The 23,011-nt window shown below is 42.0% G+C and overlaps 1 protein-coding gene across 2 annotated transcripts in view; it reads left to right on the top strand.

Annotated features, from left to right (window-relative positions):
• foxp4 (forkhead box P4) overlaps positions 1-23,011 on the top strand; it is a 310,618-nt gene that overhangs the window by 228,374 nt on the left and 59,233 nt on the right. For both annotated transcript variants that reach the window (XM_052034375.1, XM_052034376.1), the window contains exons 6-8: positions 8,556-8,703; positions 13,259-13,463; positions 17,464-17,568. In XM_052034375.1, coding sequence (XP_051890335.1) covers positions 8,556-8,703; positions 13,259-13,463; positions 17,464-17,568 — 458 coding nt within the window. The remainder of the gene's footprint in view (positions 1-8,555; positions 8,704-13,258; positions 13,464-17,463; positions 17,569-23,011) is intronic.

Raw genomic sequence — 23,011 nt, 5'->3', positions numbered from 1 at the left:
CCATGAGCAATCTTGAATGTATTACACACAATTCCCTCAACTAAGTATAGATATAGATTGCTAGTAGCTGCACCGATCTTTGAGACACTTCCCTAGTCAGCTCCTGCCATTTCAAAAATAATCCATTTATTCCTACACTTTGTTTTCTGTCAATTAACCTGTCCACAATCCATGCTAAAATATTATACCCAACCCCTTGAGTCCTGATCTTGTATAAACGCTTGTGTGTCTCTTTATCAGTTGAATTCAGAAAGTCCAAATATACGACATTCACAGGTTATCTTCTGTGCCAGTTACAGCCACAAAAATCTCTAATAGATTTAAATTGTTCCTTTCCTGCTATTAACACCCCTCACTTAAGCAAAAGAGAACCGACTCTACAAAGAGCAGTTCACTTTGGTTTAAGGGATCCCTGTGCTGGTTAAGTGGAATGATTGAGGTCTTCAATGATTATCATCAAGTTTATGTTTCACACTAATATTAAAACAGCTGCTTTGATGTCACATCAGAGGTTTTCTCTTTGGCTGGTTTGGGCTTTTATGTTGCAATTTTATTTTCAGTTTTTCTCTAATGGTACATAGTGAAAATTACTGAAAGGTTCTTTTTAAGATTGTAGGAAATAGGAGCAGAACAGACTAGACAGACCCTTGAGGTTTCTCTGTTATTCAATAAGATTTCTAGCCTCACCTCCACTTTCTCACCCTATCCCCATAACTCTTTGATCCCCATAGTCTCTGAAATGCATTGGCAATATTTGATAGCATACCAATGGTCCCAGTCTGATAAACACTTTCTCAAGCCCTCTGTCCCATGGAAGACAAAAGGAACTAAATTCCAGAGATCAGAACAACTGGGGCCTTGCCTGCCAACATGGTAAGAAGCCAGTCAGTGGCATCAATGAGTCATGCCTATTCTTTGTTGGCTGTAATTGGGTACCATGGGGTGGGATGAAAGTCAGCTTTGGTTCCTTCTCCTGACCAACAGTAAGTGATCCATGCTGGAAATTTTGTGTGCAGAGAGGATGAGTAGAAATGGGATCCATTTGCTAACTATTTCAAATCAGTTTTGAAATTTAACTATTGTTGGGAAGTCTGACATTTAAGCCCCCCCTTCCTAGTTTCCTTGAGATTTCATCGGAGTGGCTCATTGGGTCACTCACAGAGTCATAGAGTTGTGCAGCATAGAAACAGGCACTTTGGCCCACTGTGTCCATGCTGACCATCATGCCTATCTATACTAATCCCACTTGCTGCATTAGTTCCATATCTCTCTATGCCCTGCTTATTCAAGTACCTGTCCAGATGCCTCTTAAATGTTGTTACTGTTCCTGCCCCCACCATCTCTTCTGGCAACTCATTCCAGATTCCAACTACTCTTTGTGTGAAAAATTCACCCTTCAGAACCCCTTTAAACCTGCTGCCTCTCACGTTAAACCTATGCACTGTAGTTTTAGACAACGCTTCCATGGGAAACAGACACTGGCTATCTACCCTGTCTATGCCTCTCATAATTTTATATATTTCTATCATGTCATCTCTCAGCCTCCTTCGGTCCAGGGAAAAAAGGCCTAGTTTATCCTTCTTTCCTGATAACTCAAGCCCCCCAATCCAGTCAACATCCTTGTGAATCTTTTCTGCACCCTCTCTACCTTAATTATGTCCTATAGTGTGGTGCAGAGAAGTTCCCCATGTGTGGCCTAACCCAATGTTTTGTACAGCTGTGACATGATGTCCCAACTTTTATACCCAATGCCAAGGCTGTACTCATGGGTAGAATTGTTGTCTTCAAGTCAGTTGAGGTTCCATTCCAGAGACAAAAGCACATAAACCAGTGCAATCCTGAGGGAATGCTTCATTGTCAGAGCCATTTGTATGTGAAACCAAATAGATGTAAGGGTTCCCATGGCACCAAAAAAAGAGCAGTGCAGTTCTCCTGGGTCTATCCAGGATAGTATTTATCTTCGAACCAAGACCTATAAAGTGCAGGCTACTGCTTTAGTGTTTGTGGAGCCCTGCTGTGTACAATTCACAGCCATACTTCACTACAACAGTGACTTCACTCCAAGAAGTATTTTACTGGCTGCAAAATGCTTTAAGGTGTCTCCTGGTTGTGAACTTATGATCCCTGGATAACCAGTGCAGTAATCAGAATGCTTGTTCAACTCCTTCTCTGTGGTTCAGCCCACAGACACACATTCTCAAAGTTCTCACAAGATGAGCCACCTGGGTGACTGAAAAGGAAACTCCTGGCACCTGTGGAATTATCACAAGAGTCAGTAGCTTCAGGAGAGGAAGGAAAAAATTGAAAAACAAGTGGTGTATTTCAGAGGGTTAAAGTTGACGTTTAAGCAGCAGGTCTGACGCCAAGTTCTGAGTCACTCAGGACCCAGATTTAATGAACTGCCGCTGTCAGTCTTGTACGATACACAGAAACTTGGGTTGATGTGCTCATAAATCAACCTGACAAGCCTGTTACCCCGCTAGCTTTAGTCACTGAACTGCATCTAATGTAAACAGAATACAGACAAAACGTGTTAAAGGAGTGAAGCCCATCAGCGAACACCCAGCATCTTCAAATGTATTACACTCCCTCCAAGGAAATGGCCTTGACCCCTTTCCCTCTCCTGGGAATTCCTGTCTGTGTTGGTTTATAAGCAGTTTGGCCACATTGCAGATTTGGATCAAGAACCATTTCCTTACTTCTTCAGCTTCTAAAGATCTCATCTGCCAGGGTGATACAGCCCATATTTCATTGAGTACATCAAAGAGGTGTTTATCATTCCTCCCAGTACTGAACTCTGCAGTATCCTTTATCACCGTAACATTTCTGGACCTTATCACTTAATACTGTGCAAGTTCTGTGCTGCCATTTCAGGCTGATATCTTTGACAGCTTTTGATTTACCTCGGAGAGTTTGTGGTTATTGAAAGGAATGGGTGATTGCAGAGCATAAGTTGAAGTAGGCCAGATTTAAAAAAAACTTTCTTTATTGCATGTGAATTTTATTAGCCTTAGGGTGAGGGATGTTATTGAGTTTCAGGCACCCAAGCATCAAATGTTTCCAGGGCAAGTATAGGATGGATTAAATACAGAGTGAAGCTCCATTTACACTGGGCTATCAAACGCTTATGGGGCAGGTACATCATAGGTTGGATGTGGCGTATAACTCCCTCAACATTGGCCCATTAAGCACTCCCAGGACAACTACAGCATGGATTAGATAGACAGTAAAGCCCCCTCTACATTTAATGTATGAGGAGTGTTTGATGGCCCTGGGCCTGTACTCGCTGGAGATTAGAAGGATGAGGGGGGATCTCATTGAAACCTACCGAATATTGAAAGGCCTGGATAGAATGGATGTGGAGAGGATGTTTCCAGTAGTGGGAGAGTCTGGGACCAGAGGACACAGCCTCAGAATAGCAGGATGTCCCTTTAGAACAGAGATGAGGAGGAATTTCTTTAGCCAGAGGATGGTGAATCTGTGGAATTCATCGCCATGGATGGCTGTGGAGGCCAAGTCATTGGGTATATCTAAAGCAGAGGTTGATTGGTTCTTGATTAGTAAGGGTGTCAAAGGTTATGGGGAGAAGGCAGGAAAATGGGTTTGAGAGGGAAAGATAAATCAGCCATGATCGAATGGCAGAGCAGACTCGATGGGCCGAATGGCCTAATTCTGCTCCTATGTCTTATGATCTTACACTATCCTATCAAACACTCTCAGGACAAAGTACAGCCTGGAGCACATACAGCGCCAAGCTCTAGAGAAAGAAGGAACTGTGGATGCTGGAATCTGGAGCAAAAAACAAACTGCTGCAAAAACTCGAGTAAAGCAGCATCTGTGGAGGCGAGACCCTGCATCAGGACTGAGAGTGCAGAGGAAAGATAGCCAGTACATAGAAGTGAGAGGGAGGGAGAGGGGTGAGACAGAAGCTGGTAGGTGATAGATGGAGCCGGGTAACAGTGGGATGATGGGCAAATGGAACCTGATGGAGGCAGAGATAGGAAAGGCGAACCAAGGGAGGAGAAACCCAGGTGGATAGGTATGTGGGTGATGGTCAGATGGACCAGGTGGGGGAGAGTCTAGGTAATGGTGGGGGGTGTGGTGTGGAGGGGGAAGGGATGGAAACGTGAACAAAGGGAAAGGGAACCCGGGAGACACAAGAGACTGCAGATGCTGGAGATCTGGAGCAACACACGAAATGCTGGAAGAATTCAACGGGTCAGGCAGCATCTATGGAGGGAAATGGACAGTCAACGTGGACAGAACTTGGGTGGACTGGTGGGAGTGGGAAAAGAACACGGGGGTGAGTGGGTCATCTGGAATTGGAAAATTCAATGTTCATAAAGCCCTCTCTGCATCACCTTATCAAACACTCCCAGGACAAGTATAGCACAGGTTAGAAAGAGACTAAAGCCCTCTCTGTACCATTCTATCAAATGCTCCCAGGGCACTTAAAGCATAGTTAGGCAGAGAAAAGAGCTTCCTCTGAACTGTTCTATCAAACATTTCAAGCAGGTACTACACAGTTCAATATAGAATCAAATTCCCTCAGAGCTATCCTATCAAACACTCCAAGCACAGTTTCAGCACAAGTTAAAGAAAGAACAGAGGCTCACAATGTCAAAGTACCACCAAGCACTTAATTAAAACTACTACAATTAAATGAATATTTCATCTATAACATAACTGTTATTAAGAAGGAAATATGAGCCCTCTAATGAGACATGACTTACTCACAGTTTGCTGCAAGTGTCTGCACTCAAACACAAGTTGGTGGGTTCCTATATTCCCAATTAGTTCAACCTTAGGTCCACTGGGCTTGGAAGGATTAGTGCTGGGTGTGAGGAGCAGTGCCCAAGTGTGAAAGGACAGCCGCTTGGGTCGCAGACAGTGATACCTGGTGGATGTAGCAGGGGGGCCATGTTCTTCTCCTGCCACACCTTGGCTGACCTTAAGTAATGCCTAGTTTTGTTGCTCAGAGCCTGCTCCAAAGGCAAGGCAGTGTCCTACTGGAAAAGCCGGAGAGTGCCGAGGACATCAGCCTCGACTTTTACCTTGGAAATAGCACAGGCTGTTTTTTTGTCAGTTATTGGCACCTCAACAACTGTGCTCTGGGTGTCAACTGCACAAGCACCAAGTGGGTTCATTCCTTTAAAGAGCTATTTTACTGTGAAGTCAGCACCAGGAACCTGCTGTACATTAGTCTTGGTGCTATCAAATGGAGCCCAGGAGATACCACCATAGGTATTCCACAATGTATTTTTGGTTGTTTATGACTACAGCATTGACTTTTGGGAAGACCTGCCTTTTACAACGGTTAAGTCTTTGCACTTTTCTCTCACCCCTAACTTTGCACATGCTCTCGTTTGAAAGCCTGCAATATAAAGGGCAGTTCCCTCTGCACTGCACCAATAATGTATCTCTGCCACAGCTGTGTTGTCACTGAGCAGGATTGTCAACTTATGTTCATTTGGGGGTTTGGTGTTGATTCTGCTTACAGTAAGTAGGTCTAGCAGGAGGGATGGTTGGGGTCTGGGTAGAGGAGGCAATGACACTCTGTGCGGGATGCTTGACCTGCACCTGACCCACAATGGACGTTTCTGACTTATGATAAGGGCCTTTTCACCAATCGTAATAAATGACCCATTTCCACCTGACAGGAAAGGGAGAGGCCTTCCTTTTGACATCCAGGCCATGTATGCAAGGATATATTGAGGTATTAGCATCTGAAATGCACATTTCACAAGGCCCCTGAATGCTTTAAGCATCTACTTCAGCTATCTCTAAATCCCTAATGGATACAAACACAGGCAGTGCATTCCAGGTGAAGTAAGTATTGCAACGCTCCCCCACCACCCCCTCAGTCTCACTGTTCCATGTGCTCTGATTCCACTCGCCCAATCGGGTTAAAGTCCAACCCATCCTCATTTGTTTGGGAGGCTTTGGGGCTAATTTTAAGTTTGAGTAAGCATAACAGTAAATTTGAATAAACAATTTTTAAGTAAAAATTCTGTGATATTATATTATGAATAACAGAATCATATGCCACAGAAGGAGACCAGTCAGCCCATTGTATTGATGTCAGCCAAAAAGGTAGACTAATCACACTGTCTGGCCCTTGGTCTTTTTAATAAAGATACATTGGTTTTTATCACTGAGCAGAAAACCTATTAATGGATCTTTTAACATGCATACAGCTCATCCCAAAGGTCTGACTTCAGTCCTCCCAAATTACAGTATTCTTGCTGATCCTTGTGATCAATTGCACATCTTTTAAAAAAATTACTGTTGATATTTATTGTCCCCTATAACTTTTTGCATATGTTTACTCTTCAATACTTATTAATACCAGAACAATCCCATTGGATTGGCAATGCTAAATGGCAGAGTTACCAGCTAGAACTGATTGCACTGAGCCTTTCTCTGAGATTAACTAAGCAACAACTCTTCACAAGGCAGAAGGAGATGGGAGAAGTATAAATCACCCAGTTCAGATCCAGAGCCTGAGAGTGGAGGGAGAACCCCTGGAGGTGTTAATTTGATTTCATGTTTATATTAAAAGAGTTTAGTTTTGGATTACTGCCTAGCTCCGAATTGTGTCACATCAGTGCTTCCATGGACAGCACTATATTGTCTTCACATTCCTGTTCAATCAGGGATTGAAACTGCTGATAGAGAGGGAATCAGTTCCATTGATGGAGTTGGGCTAAGTGAGAGAGCCAAACAATTTAAAATCACTTTCTGCAATTCAGTGCATGCCTATATTGGAAATGGCAGCTTTGTTCAATTCTCATTTTGCGAGGAGCCCAGCCTGGAGATTTCTTCCTAATATATGTTAGTGTAGGGACCCATTGGTAATGTATTCATATTTAATACATTCAGATAAGATGTGTCAGAGCTGTGACAGGGTTCAAGCAGCTGGGCTGTGCCTTGGTATCCTGGTTTACTAACACATCGCTGGGGACTATGTTAATAGGCCACAGAGGGCTGCTCGTTAGTGAAGCCATCACCACAAAAGCAGAACTTCACAAAAAAAATCTGTACATCCTTAGTTTAAAATGTATGAAAGCTCAAATCCTATATTCATAAAAAATAATGCTGACAAGCCATTAGGAAGAAGTTTTATGCAGAGAATAATGAACAGTAGATTTGGCACTATTAAGAAACAATCAGGAAGCGACTCTGGTCTCCCCACCAGGTCAAGAAACAGGAACAGGAACTGCAACCAGCAGTGGCTTTATAGACTGGGACTTTTTTTTAGTTTTGTTAGGTGGGGGGTGGGGGGGGGAATGGGAGGGTTTGATGAGCAGGGAGGAGATTGTAAGATTCCTTTTCTGATCCTCATATGTTGGGAGTCTCCTGCCTCACATTCCAACTCTCCCTCCTCCCCTCTGCCATACCTGTGCAATCCTCCCATCAAGTACTTCTGAACTGTGGTCACTGGTGTAATGTAACTTGCACACAGCAAGCTCCTGTAAATAGCAACGAGACAATCTATTTTTAAGTTGCTGTATAATGGATCAATACAGGCCAGAGTACCAAAGTGGAACTCAGCTCTTTGCCCTTCTTCCATCAGTGGTCATAAGATCTTTTCACATACTCGAGAGGGCAGACAACAAATCAGTTGAAGATCCTATTCATCCCTTTCAAAATATGGCACCTAGCACAGTGCAGTGCTGCATCAGTGCTTGCTATGGTGTCTTATTGCATCTCCAGTAGTGTGGGGATGGGGTTGTTTGAGGGTGGGAGTGTGAGAGAAGTGCAGAAATTTGGATCATGCACTTACTGGTCCCAGCATCCCTCTGCTAGGACACAACCTGCTTCACTTAAACCCAGAGTTCTTGGTTGGTGGGCTGAGAGAACCAAAGACTCATCATATGTGAGCAATCCCAGATGATTTGCCGGCACAGAGCTATGCATTTCTCCACCCTCCCTGCACATAGTATTGGTGAGAGGAAGTAATTGGATAACAGAGCACTCAAGATGTTTACTGTCTCTAACCATTGTCTTGCAAAGGCATGAGCTCCATCTACACCATTCAGAGCTCTTCAGTGAGGAAAGAGTTAAACATGGGAATTGAACTTAATCCTAAGTAATATTACTGCAGTTTTATGTTAATAATAGTGGTAGTTATTGCAAATGTTAGCATTGAGTATACAAGCCACACTCTGACAGATTAATGGATCATTATACAATCTAACATGGTAGTGACCCCCACAGAATAGAGTCCTTGGCTCAGTTTATCTTAGCTGATTTCAGCCAAGACAAGAGCTACTGGGATCTAAGGAGTTTCTTGATAGCTATCCAGTGACTCCCTGTTGGAAAGTCTATGAACACAAGTTTAGCCCTGATGCCTTCTATAGCCTGATATTCAACAAGGATTTACTTGTGGAGTTTTAGAAGGAAGGGCAAACCAGGATACTGTAGGGTGAAAAAGGTGATACCACTGGTGCTCTGAGCACATTTAAGAGGGAGAATCCATGTGTTTTGCTTCTGATGTTTGCCTGCTACTGGAATGCAGACTCTGACGGCTTCTTTCTCTCTCCAAACTGCAGCAGTTGGGAAACAAACAGCTTGCCTTCCAGCAGCAGATTCTTCAAATGCAACAGCTTCAACAGCAACATCTTCTAAATCTCCAACGACAGGGCCTCGTGACACTGCAGCCTGGGCAACCCACAGTACCACTACAGACCCTGGCACAAGGTAAGGCCCAGTCTCACTCCACTTACCACAGTTGTGCCTGCCACAAGATAAGCAGAAAACAGACACAAGGCCTAATTCAACACTAATCACATTTTTATTCTCCCCACATTCACATCAACTCCCCCCAAGATTCTACCATTCACTAGGGGCAACTTACAGTATCCAATTAATCTACCAACCTCCACATCTTTGGGATGTGGCAGGAAACCGAAGCATCCAGAGGAAACCTGCACGATCACAGGGACAACATGCCAAACCCAAACAGATAGCACCAGAGGTCAGGACTTAACTTGAATCCCTGGAGCTGTATCACTGCATCACCCATATTCTAGGCTTGGTCAGTCTACAACAAGGATAAATAGAGTTTTATGGCTTTGCTTTACACTGATTTCAATGCTGTAGGTAAAAAAGAGCAGATATAAATTCTGATTGTTTTCTATCCTGAACAACTCTAGTGCAACAAAATGACTATAAATTACTCATGGACAGGCAATTGACTTCCCCAAAGTCTGACCTACAAGGTTTGATTTCCATACTCAGGAACTCTTCTGATTTGAATTGGAATCCTCAGTAATCAATGGAAATCACCACAGTTCCAGGGACTTCAGAGCTAACTCTGGGTCAGTGGTTGGAAGGTTTATACTCCCATCCCTCCAATCCCCAGCTCAAACCAAAGCCTCACAGTTGCACCGGTATATGCAGCTATACAGACCCAAAAGGTCAGTGCTCTCTACCAGTTTAACTGCAGACCAGCTTTCAGCCTGTAACAGAAGATTCATGAAGAAGAAACTCTGTTCTGAGCTTCGTTGTGGGAGGCGGCAGCAGGAAAATAGACACAAGGATGTGCTTGAAGAATCCTTGAAGAAGTGCAACGTCCTGACTGGCTTGTGGAAGCCTTTGGCACAACCAGTTAAAGTGGAAAAGGAACATTTGGGATGGTATTAAGATCCTCAAGGCTATGCATCAGGAGCACACAGAAGAAGGGGTAGACCATCTCACAAACCATCAGGAACCTTCTGCTCAATCTATGGAAGTGTCTGTGGTTCCTGCATTGGTTTCATGAGCCAGCTCATAACCTACAAAACCAGAGGTGGAAGCAGGTCATCTTTGTTCCAAAGGGACTGATTTAAGAAGAAGAAGAAGTTGAGGATTTCCTCAAGTAAATCTAATTGAGACTTGTTTAGGCCAAGTTCATTTCGCAGGAAGTTTTCCCTATGAGATTTTAACACAAGCAGTTGTGCACCACTAATTCCACATTTGGTGGGCGATTATCATCTATCTCTGTGATGCTTGTTTCTTTTTGATCCTTGATTTTCTTCCCCACTGTTTGGTCTATAGCCAGAATACTTTTTCTTTCTCGTCACAAAAAACAAGGAAGTTCATAGTTGTAGTTTGCTTAGTGATTGATTGGCCAGCTAATCTGCTTACTGGGTGGTGATTATATAAACATTGGCCAGAACGCTGAAGGGAACTCGCCAGATGATTTCTTAGACCTTTGATATTTACTTTAACCAGCAGAATAGGGAGAGGGGACATCATTCAACACATTGGAGGTTCAAGAGGGCCTTGTCCATAAAACTTGGCTGTTGCTATCACATTGCACTGCCTTGATGTGACCAAGTAGTGCAAGCTAGATTATCAAATACATATCGATTGGCTTTCTAGTGTAGTAATCCAGAGACATGACTAATTGATCCAAAAATTTGTGTTTAAACCTTATTGTGGCAGATTGAGAATTTAAAATGGATTTTCAAAATAAATCCAGATATAAAGAAAAACAAGATCAGTATTGATGGCACTAAGATTATCCGATTGTTGTAAAATCCCAATTTGCTCACCAGTGTCATTCAGCAAAGAAATCTGATGCCATTACCTGATCTAAGTTCATATGTAAATCCAGTCCCAGAGCAACAGGGAGAGACACTAGCCTCTGTTCTGGACACTCAGTCCAGGCCAACAAATGCATCTCGCAATCATGTCAACCTCTGAGGATAATGAGGAAGGTCATTGAGCCCACGTTGGCTCTTTTGTCCAGAAATAACCTGAAGTTTCCATCATGGAATTAACTTTTTATATGTTTATCAATTTTTTTAAAAGCAAGGACCAATTCAAATTGGCTCTTGAGGTGCTTTTTGTCAAAGGGAGAATGCACAATTCGTCAGACGTTGGCAATGATAGCAATTGACCCACATTCTCATGCTTCTAATTTCCACTTTAAGCTCTGTTCTTTTAACGATTCCTCTTGATATGTTAAATTAGGCAGCGCCTGTATCCCCAAACGCGTCTTGCCACCACTATTTTTCATTCAATCAAAGGCTGCAGTGATGGGTTAGGCTGGGAGCCTGAGGCTACAGTCTTAACAACACAAAAACCACCTCAGATAGTTTCTTTTTCCCCTTTGTTGTGGTCTAATTAAAATATTTCCTCCAACTCAATATTTTGAAAACAATTACTGATTATTTATATCTGCACTAGAAAAGTCACAATTAATGATTTTGATACAACTGGAGACTAGCGACTAATAGGAGATTCAACCTTTAGATTTAATAAGTGCAGGCCGATCTTGCATTGGTAACTATCAGGAAGTAATGTAGCTCTAATTAGTGTCATACAGAGATACTGAACCCATTCAGCCACTGTCACAACTCAACTAATGGCCAGATCCTCCCTGTACCCTCACTAATTGCTCAATTCTAGCTCTCAGAACTCTCAAAATCCTTCCCTCTCTAAAAGTAATTTAAAAACTTCACTGCTACAGAAAATGAGATCATTTGGTCTTTATCATTTTGTTGTTTATGAGAGCTTGCTGTGCACAAATTAGCTTCCAAATTTCCTACATTACAACAGTGACTACACTTGGTAAGTACTTCATTTGGTGTAAAGCACCTAGGTAGTTCCAAAAGGGCTGTGAAAGGTACTATAAAAATGCAAGACTTTCTTCTCTGTTTTGCCACCCCCCACTTCCCTCCACGCTATGTTGAGATCTATTCCCTGTAATCTCACGACTAGTCTGGAATTCTTTGAAATGTGAGATTAATCTTCTGGACTCTGCTTTAGGGAAAAAATTAATGGATCATTGGGGGGAGAAGGTCTTTCAATTTTTTTTGAATGCTTTTGTTGATTAGTTTTTAAATAATTGGAGATGGGAGAATGACTGTTTGTCTGGTCAATGTGACTGGAGGTAAAAAGTTATTTGATGACACAGAGTCCATTGGCATGGAAACTGGCCTATTAGCCCACTGAGTCCACATTGACCATCAAGCACACATTTATCCTATACTGATCCCATTTTATTCTCCCCACATTCTTATCAACTACCCCCTCTCCCAATTCAACGACTTGCTGACATTGAGGGTAATTCACTGTGGCCACTTAACTTACCAACCAGCTCATCATTGGGAAATCATCAAGAATTTGTTCAGCCAGATAATGACCCTCTTTTCAAATGTATGCTGCATTAACTAATCTTGGCTAGAGTAATATACGTTCAACCTTTAGTCTTGATGCCTCTAACAGGCATGGAATAAAATCAGCCACAGAGCCTGTTCCTGATAAATTCCTCATGATAAATGCAAAGGTTTGGTCCATACTCCATATCAGGCTTCCCAAGGGTAGAATGGCAACTTGCATGTGCAACCAAAGATTGGCAGCTAGTTATGGTTAGCTCTTGAGGGGAATATTTTCACCATTTTGATAAAAAAACAATGAGTGTTCTAAGTCTAGACCAGGCGAGGCAAACAATATTTCCAGAAAGACTTCCTCTCCTCTGAGGAGTTATGGGAGGAAAGTCTTCAAAATGTAGATATCATTCAAGACACATCACAAGTATTATGGGTATTAACTAGAGGGAAATATATGAGAAATTTAAGCAGAAATGGATGTTTTTTATCCTATTTATCTGAAGGAAAGTTACAGGTGGTCAGTTGCAATTGCCAAGACCATTGTCACAATTTACGTTCACTAGAGTAATACAGCAGGGTTTTCTTCATATTATGCTCCACAAGACCCAGGCTATTTTGTACAATGTGTTTAACCACTGACGCATTGTGACTGATGTTGGTTTAATATTAAACATACAAGGTCTTGCATTTGATGGTGTAAAGTAAATGCCATAAGCACTTTGGAGAAGCTTAGATACCTACTGCATCTTGCATTCAGATCCCAACACAGTCTCACCCCCTTCATTTTCTCTGAATCTTCTTCCAGCCCTACAATCTCTGCACTCCTCAGTTTTAGCCTCTTGTGCATCCCAAATTTCTGGTGCAGTACCATTGGCATCATCCCTTATTGTACCATGCCCCCAAACTCTGGAATTCCTTTCCCATATAATTCCATCCCTCTACCTCCCTCTCCATCTGTACCACCTTCCCTAAATTCATTATTCTTTGGCCAAGATATTGATCTCCCGTTTGATGTGATTCAGTGTCAAATTTATTTGGTAGAACTCCTGTAAAACAACTTAGGACATGTTATTGTATTAACAGTGCTGTAAAAGTGCAGGATTGCATTGCTTTAATGCTAGTATCTCGAATTGACTCTCTGTTGTCATTCACAGCAATGTGTCCGGCAGACTTTCAGCAAATGTGGAAAGAAATGACAAGTGTACAAAGCATGGAGGACACCCCGAAGAGTGAAAGCCTTGACCTCTCAACCAACAGCTCCACTTCTAGCTCCTTCCTCACCCCCAAGATCTCACCATCAATACCCCATCATTCCTTGCTGAATGGACAAAATTCCATCCACACTCCAAAGAGAGAAAGGTACTGCCAACCAAAAAAGTTTCTGACTTGTGAATAAAGACCTAGCCAGATGTATCATACAAATTTTCTGTAATTCTTGTTCAGCATCAGTTTGTGAGAAAAGTTTACACTCTACCTTATTCCAATATTCATTAAGATCATGGCTGATCTCAACTCCACTTGCCTGTTCTTCATCCATTTTCCAGGTTATCTCTACCCAATAAACGTCTGTCAGTCTCAATGTCAAAAATGTCCATGGTGGCAATGAGAGATTTTAAACTTTTAAACTTTAGACTTTATTTACAGCACGGTAATAGGCCCTTCTGGCCCAACAAGTCTGCATCGCCCATTTAAACCCATGTTAACCTACCCATATGTCTTTGGAATGTGGGAGGAAACCGGAGCACCCGGAGGAAACCCACGCAGTCACAGGGAGAACGTACAAACTCCTTACAGACAGCGAAGGGAATTGAACCCCGATCGCTGGGGCTGTAATAACGTCACGCTATCCGCTACGCTACCATGCCGCCCTTACGCTACCGTGCCGCCCTATCATTTCTCAGTATTGTTAGTCACAGGACACTGGCACTGATAGTGCTAACCAAATGAGCACATTCTGTACCCCAGGCCATTTTCTGCTATTGTTTCAGTGCCCTCCAAAGCCCAAATATCACTTTGATTCTCAATTCTCAATTAACTGAAATTAAGTTTAGGCTTCATAATATTAGTGCATGACCACAGAAGGTGGCTTTTGATTTTCAGATGCAGTTTATGCTCCTGGTATAGACAATGGTCACAATCTCCAGGACAGGTAACCTCACTAAACCTGTCAGCATAGAGCGCAGCAGATCATGCACATACCTTGCCTGCATGCAAGGGATCAGACCTCAATGCAAGGATCATTTCTGGTCTGTAGCACTTTCCCTAATAGCAAAGCTGACATGTGTATCCCTGCTGCTGTTTATATCTTCCAAGACAGGGAGCTATGCTCCGACTGTTCTTGAAAGGCAATTTATCTCTGTGTCTCAGGGAGTGATTAGGTTACATGGTTTCCCTGGTTGTTGGAGGCAAACATAAGAGAGGAAACAAACATGTATCCATATAGAATGTTCATGTCCCTGTAATATGGGCCTTTTGCCTCCCACACACAATCATTTGATGAGTGACCATCTAGTCAGTTTTTGTGGTAATAATTAAATGTCAGTCCAAGACACTTCCCTTCTTCCAATCATGCATTTTGTCTGAGTAGGAAAATGTGGTGTTTGGTTGAACATTTCACCTGTAATGATGGCATTGGTGACAGTTCAATACTCCCTCAATACTGCAGTGGTGTCAGCCTAAATTATATGCTGAAGTCTCTAGAGTGGGACTTGAATTCACAGTCTGTCTGAAGCATAAGTGCTACTCTCAAGATACAGGCGGTTTATAAAATTGACCACATTGACTTAATAACCCTAATGACACCAGTGACCAGACTGACCCAATGATCCCAGTGGCCGTGCATGACGTGATGCCTGTTGTCACACTGACCCAATCTCTCCAAATGACCACATTGACATAATTACTTTCAGAGATCCAACTATCTAAAATCTCCAGCCTCCCACTGATCCATGATCGCAGTGGTCTTACTGACCTGATGACACCAAGACCACACTGCCCCTATGACTGAATAACTCTATAGATTGGTTGTTTTCTGCTTTGGGCATAGCAAAGGGAAAGCCTACACCTTAGCACCCAGACATTGATCTACACAAGTTCAGTAAGCACAGCAAAGGAGGAATTGGATTGACTGTCACCAATGTATTGTGGGATGGCCAATAGAGTCACTGCCTGTGGTCAGCCATACACCAGCTGAAGGTCGGGGCAGATTTAATATGTGCCACCTGTAAAGCAATGTGCATGTAGTCAGTGGCACCCTGCACCATGGGAAAGCTGCAGCCCTGTGGAGCCTCGAGCTTTCTCAGCCTACTGCTCTCCGGCAAGGTATGATGTTGAAATGTTCTTAACTCTCTTTGATTAAAAAGCCTCAGTGACTTCCCGTACGCAACAATGAAATGGCAAACCGTGAAATGCTGCAAATAATTTGACTCATAATACCCAAAATAATATGCATTAATGACCTCAGCTTCTCACTGTACAACTTGCCTAATGAGGAAAGTATCGTAATATTTGTTGTTCAGTCCAGCCGCTGACAATAAACATGGAATATAGAACGTAGAACAGTACAGCACAGGACAGGCCCTTTGGCCGACAATGTTGTGCTGAACTAATTAAACCATTGATTCCTAATTAATGTAATCCCTCTTCCCTGCATATTAACCATCTCCCTCCCTTCCCTGCATATTCATGTGCCTATCTAAGAGTCTCTTAAATGCTCCAATGCTATCTGCTTCTACCACCACCCCTGGCAGTGCATTGTAGGCTCCCACCACTCTCTGTGTAAAAAAACCTGCCCCACCCTTTGTACCTTCCCCCTCTCACTTTAAATACATGTCCTCTAGTACCAGACATTTCAATCCTGGGAAAAAGATACTGACTATCTACTCTATCTATGCCTCACAAGCTTGACCATCTGCTTTTCTCCACGGACGCTGCTTGACCTGTTGAGTTCCTCCAGCATCTTGTTGTTTTTTCATCTAGATTCCAACATCTGCAGTCCTTTGTTTCTCTATTTTATAAACCGTGACTGTATTAATAACTGTGAGCAGAAGCCTTATGCTTATGAGGGACAGCCACACTGGGAGGCTATCCTGCTGGTGATAAGGTAGGGCAAGAAAGCACAAGTGCAGGAAATCAGCATTCTGGAAATACACTGCAGATCTATCAGCTGCTGTAAAGACAGGTTAATACTTCAGGTAGGGTAGGGCTAATGTTTGTGATGAAGAGATTCTGCTCTGAGCATTCATTTTTCTCTTTCAGAAATATGTCCTGTGTATTCTGTCATTTTCATAATCAGCCCCATGGGATTTGGAAACTTCCTAAATATATTTATAATGGCAACATCAGGATTGATATTCCTAAAAAAGAAACAATTTATTTTTTTATTTCTTCCTCATTAATTTCCTCCCCCATCACCTGAATGCTCAGATACAACTTGTCACTGGCTGCCCTCCGGTGTGGCCCTGCTTCTGAGACAGAAAGTTGTGGGATCAACAATCCAGAGGTTTGAGCAAATATTTCAGGTTGAAACTCCAATGAGAGCTGAAGGATAAATTCATTCGGAGAGTGTATGGGAAGGGAGGAAGAAAGTGAGAGTGGGTCAGTATCAGGAGGCAGAGTGCAAGGTTTGAAATTGTTTTTATATATGTGCTGGACAAGAAAACCAAAACTGTTGGGAAAACATTTAGATATAAGATAAGATGTCTTTATTACTCACATATACATCGAAACACACAGTGAAATGCATCTTTTTTGCGTAGAGTGTCCCGGGGGCAGCCCACAAGTGTCACCATGTTTCCACCACCAACATAGTATGCCCACAACTTCCCAACCCATACGTCTTTGGAATGTGGGAGGAAACCGGAGCACTCGGAAGAAAGCCTCTCAGTCACGGAGAGAACGTACAAACTCCTTACAGACAGTGGATGGGATTGAACCCGGGTCACTGGCACTGTAATAGCGTTACGCTAACCGCTACACTACCGTGCCTTTAAAAATGGTTTCTTTAAAGATTTTACTAGAGTCTCTATCAGTTCCCTGACTCACATACTGATACATGTACCAGAAACTATTTTGGATTTAGGATGTTAGGACCAAAATTTTGTGGTCTCCAATTATCGACCTGTTTCTGCTCATAACAGGAGATAAAATCACAGCAGCTGGATTAACACATTCTGTTTGACCCTTGTAGGTCCATGCATCCCCAAGGCAGCCCATAATGACAAATAATCTGCTTCTGTAGTAAAGTCACTCATATAATGCTTGAATTCTTTTCTCATAATGCAATATGATGTTCGTGCTTGTGGATGGATTTTCCATGTTGTTTGTGTGTAGTAACTAATTTCTGCCTGATTTTCCCCAGTTTATCACATGAAGAAGCCACTGGTGTTCACCCTTTGTTTGGACATGGAGAATGCAAGTGGCCTGGCTGTGAAGCTCTCTGCGATGATATGGGACAGTTTCTAAAGTATGTATCAATAGATATCTATCTTATAGGGTGGTGTCAGTAGTGAGGTGGTACTGGTGGCTTGATTTCACTTTGTGGATGGTGATAGTGGAGGATACAATAATTAGGTTAAATTTTGATTTTTAGCCTCAATGGAATTTCTACCATCAATCAAGTTAAATCAACTATGTCCTCTACTTTTTCTCTCTCTTTTCAACCTGCAAGAATTGTGTCAGGATAGAAACTTGTCATTGGTATTCCTAACCATTCAATTTAGAAACAATTACATGTTAGTGCTGCTTCCAGTTTCAATGCATTGAAGTCAACAGAATTTCAGAAGCAGAGCACAATGTGTTGCTGACTGAAAATTAATTTCTCCCCTTATGTGGCTAATTTGGGATTGAATGCTGCTGTTGTATTCTATTCAAAAATGTATGAAATGTAAACAGGGCTTTCATTCCACGTCTGTCTCTCAGGGTGTGAAGCTAACATCAGAACTCGAGCCATAATCGCAACACCAACAACCTGCTTCTATCTTGCACCCAGTTTAGTTCATAAAAGGTAACCATCTAAATGCCAAGCACCTCCTGCCCTTTGGAGCTTCCCTCGTCAACCTCTATCCTCTCCAAGTTCCTTCATCATTCTGTCACCCTTCCTTTGAGGTTTCTTTCAGCCCCCATACCCAGTGCTCCCAATCACTCAAAGTCTCCTGCTTACCCCTCCATTGTACTCAGCCATTTTAACTCCCATCACTACCTTTTCGGTCTTGAGTAATATTTAAGCATTAGTTTTGTCATATGAACAAACTAATTCATATTTATCTGCAGAGATAAGACAGTTGTCATTTAATCTCACATTTATTTTTGCATTGAAATCTATGATCTATCCATCATTCTGAGAAATGTCTATAGAATGCTAGACTTATTATTCCACATCTGGATGAAGATCTATTTCCTAATATCAGCGATAACTTGCCTTTTCTCATTTTGTACCACTGTCTCCTTCCCCGCAGGTCTATTTCAACCTAAAATAATGATGCACAACGTTGTTGCGTTTAATAGCTCATAAGCCTCTGCCATAATAATGACTTGCATTTGTATAGTGCCATTAGAGTAGTGAAATGTCCCAAGGGATTTCATGGGAGAAGTCATCAAATAAAGTTTACAATTGAACTATGAAAGGGGATCACAAGACAGTTCAAAGGAAGAGAGGTGGAGTGATTGGGGGAAGGTATTGCAGAGCTGAGGACTCAGGCAGATGAAGGCACAGCTAGTATGAGTATGTGATAAAAATCAGGCTTGTAAAAGAAGCCAGAATTAGAGGAACACAGAGATTTTGGAGGCCTGAAGGTGGATACAGTGATAAGTCCTACAACATATCAAAAGATCCCATTCTGACTAAATTCCTTTCAAGACTGATGTCTTTCCTGCTTCTCGTAACTGAGCTGTCTGATATAAGTGTTGGTTGGACATAGTCCTGATGGGTTGTTGAAATGACATCCAGCCACCACCCTCCTCTCCACCCCCTTCCCCAACTCTATTTCTCTTTTCCTCCTTGCTCAGTAATTTTATATCTCAGAATACAAGTATCCATTATGAATGACAAAAGCATAATGGGGGCCAAACTGAATACTGCTGAAAAGGTGATGCAAAGTTAACTTGTGGCTGTGGATTGCGGTTTGGGCAGCACACCACCTTCCTGCTGTCTGCTTTATTGGATGCTTCCTATATCCAGTTAGTTCTTGCTACACTGGACCTATCAGTGAAGAGATGTTGTGGGTGGTCAACACCAGTTAAAACTAGTTGTGTAGCTTAAAGGCAGCCTGTACCTCTTCCTAAAGGAAGCACATTGTGCCTGGAACAGTCAAGCAGAAAATGAATCTGACCTGGAAAACAGTGGAAATGAGATACCGTGAGCTCCGGTATTTTTGGATGCTTTGGTGGAAGAAGTGAAAAGTAAGAGAGATGTCCTGGTTCGCCACAAGGCCAGAAGACCCTGAGTCACGCTTATAGAGAGCAAGTGACTGAAATGATCAGTGCCAGGAGTCAAGTCCTGCAAACTTAGATGCAGTATCACTCGAAGTTCAAGGACTTCACACAATGGTCAAGGTGGATGTATGGATCTTCAAATGCCATCTCCTACTAAAAGCACCACCAGCCTCAGACACTTGTTCAATTCACCTGTTCTATCACTCATCTACCAAATATTTCTGTCAGTCAGGACTTATTCCTAACATTTCTATACTCTCACACTTAGAACTGCTGTGAGCCTCATTTCCACAACTTTCCACACACTGCTGTCTATTTGATAATCATCCAAAATGACTGAACAACACTCAGTGACACACTTCGCTCACTCTTGCAAGAAAAATTCCACAACCTGAGGCAACCGACAGTAACTGAAGGAGACAGAAACAGTTGCATTTCTAAACCCCAATGGAGGAGGTGGTGCTGGTCATTATTAGAATTGCAATGCTATGTTTCTTGGCCCTACAATGGAGCTGAAGATAAGGATACCTTCATTTTTAATTATCTTCCTCACATCCCACTCCCCCTTATCCCATACTTTTTTACTTACAAGCACTAGATTGTCAAAGGATGTGCATCTTACTTCCTCACCCCTCCCACCTCCCTTGTTTCACACAATGTTATTCTGCTGCAGTCACAGGGCATCAGTGGTGGAAGGAGTGAATAGGTCGATCTCTTTGGGTATCTTGAAGAGTAGTGATGCAGACTGATGTCCTGTGACTGCAGTGTCCACAGAGCGAACTGCAGGCATATCCACTGCAGTTGTTCCTCTAAAATGTGTGTATTTTAGAAGGACAAGGATATCAGCTACCTATGAATGACATTACCCCCAGGTCATGTAATTAATCCTGTTCTGGCGAAGGGTCTTCGACCTGAAACCTCTTTTTCTCTTCCCACAGATGCAGTCTGACCAGCTGAGTATTTCCAGCATGTTCTGTTTTTATTATTACCCAATAAGTAGTTTAAATATGGAATTTACTAATTCATGGAAGCATTTGGCTTAGAGAAAGTTGAGGAGAAACTGGACAAACATCTGGAGGAGAAAGGAGTAGGCTATGATGAAAAGGGGGGTGAAAAAAAAAAGAGTCAAGTGGAGCAAAACACCGCAAAGGGTGTCAGTCTGCATCGCTACTCTTCAAGACACCTAAGAGATCTAACTATTCACTCCGTCCACCACTGATGCCCTGTGGACTGCAGCAGAATAACATTGGGCCAAATGGCCTAATTTTATGTTGTAAATTCAATGTAGTTTCATTTTAGGCATTATCATTTACTTTAACAATCTTATTATCATGCCTTATATTTTTTTAAGATCACAAATAGAGAAAACTGTCCCCTTGGAACAGAGCAAAGCAATCTCACTGTAATCTAAGTATTCTCAGAAGTACCCCTACAAGGGCTTGTCAGTCATTGGGTCCTTCTATTAGCTGCATTGTTGAGTCCGGTGTTTTATGCCTGGTGCATAATTGTAGAATTTTATTTAGCCAATTAGCTGAGATGTGCAAACAGGTCGATCTGTTAACAGTATCTCTACCAGTAAACGCTCTCAGGTACTGACCCTCATTAGTGAAGTGATTTAGGCAGACACAGGGGAGTGGTAATGGGGACACAGGTACCAGGGGGAGACAATAATTGGATACAACATTTAACTGTAATGCAGGCTTTCTCCCACAGACACCTCCTGTGGTAACTGATTTACGGGATCTCACTCCATCCTGGAGCGGGATGGGATTTAGAAAAAAATCCCATCTTGATGCTCTTTCATTTAACCCCGTTGATCACCAAGAAGAACTTCAAAGGAACAGGTATGGCATAAGTTAAGGTAGAACATAAGGCCTTGAGCATCAAAGGAATTGCTGGAATATTTCTCAGGAATTTTGTAAATTGTTCTTTTTATAAATAAAGCAAGAAGAATGCCAGAAACCCTCAGAGGATCAGATATTAATAGTAGAGAGAAGCAGTCAATTCAGTGTTGCAGGCTTGGAGATTTTGTCAAAATGGAAGATATTTAAATAGAAGATATTTAAATTGAAACAAAACAAAGGGATGTAGGAGTGAATAGTAAAATAAGTACAGGTACGCAGGACCACACATGCACACACATATGTACATATTCATTCAAGCACAAGTTTATATAATCATGGGTGTAGCAAGTAAAATCCATTTGGAGAGGTACATTGCACATGTGAATAAATGTGCACATGTGAACTTGGAACCATGAAAGCAAGTGTCCGCTTATTGATAGCTATAAGGATGACATATACAAACACACACATACACGTTCAAACTCAGCTCACTCATGCAGTCAAATAGCCATATGTGTACGCATCAGGAGAAAATGGAATGACGTGTAAAGTGTTTGAATGTAAAACTGGAGGTGCCTTAATGGCTGAAGTGATAGTAACAAAGCCCACACAGTGACTTAAAACAAAGAAGAGAGTTTTAAAACCAAATGATTGCTGGAAAGGAGGCCAGTGTAGGTTAGCAAGCACAGGCAGCATAGTGTCGCTGCTTCACAGCTCCAGGAACCCAAGTTCAAGACTAACCCTGGGTTCTGACTGGGTGGAGTTTCCACATTCTCCCTGTAACCCTGGGTTTGGTTTCCTTCCACTTCTCAAAGATGTGCTGGCAGATTAATTGGCTGCTGTAAATTTTCCCCAGTATGGATGAGTGGCAGTTGATGAGCATGTGAGACAGAATAAGTTATAGGGAAATAAGTGGGGGATGGGATTGATAGGAATGCAGTGAAAACCAGCATAGATTCAGTAGGGTGAATGACCTCCTATGTCAAAAGAAAATATTAGTATAAAAGAAATGTGAGCAACCACTTGATTTCATATCCTTTCTCTCTTGCTTCCTTGCTCTCTTTTTCTCTAAATAAATATTTCACTCCTTCACTTTTTGTGTATCTCTCTTCTATTTTTCAATAATATCCTGGGTTTAATCTTCCTTTCTCTGTTAGTCTATGAACTCCTGTTCCTTGTGGGCTGGTTTCTCTGTAAGGCTGGGTAGGGGATACAGTGGGAAGTTGTGGAACCCAGTTGGAATGTTGGGTCATTTATTACTGCACTTTGTGTGTTTAGCAAACAACAGAGTATTGTTACAATCCTGTGATTTGCTCTCTGTCAGTTGTAGGTAACCTCTGAATTTTCAAAACTCTCTTTAGGAATCCCTCGATAAAGGTCCAAGTTCCAGCTAATTCACCCTCTATTATCCTGCTAGTCACAAAATGCAAAGGTAATGGAGTTGTTGTTTATACTGATCAATGTCTCTCTATTAACCTACAACAGACATTGACTTGAGGACATCCCAGATGAAGTTTAATTTTGAAAACTTATCACATCATATTTGAAATTATGCAAACATTGTATCACAAAATATGTTTTTATTTAAATAAGTTTCCAAATGAATGAATCAATAATAATTTCTTCCAGTAT

This window comes from Pristis pectinata, chromosome 20, assembly GCF_009764475.1.
Source record: "Pristis pectinata isolate sPriPec2 chromosome 20, sPriPec2.1.pri, whole genome shotgun sequence".
Classification (NCBI taxonomy): Eukaryota; Metazoa; Chordata; class Chondrichthyes; order Rhinopristiformes; family Pristidae; genus Pristis; species Pristis pectinata.
This window is presented reverse-complemented; position numbering and strand designations above follow the sequence as displayed.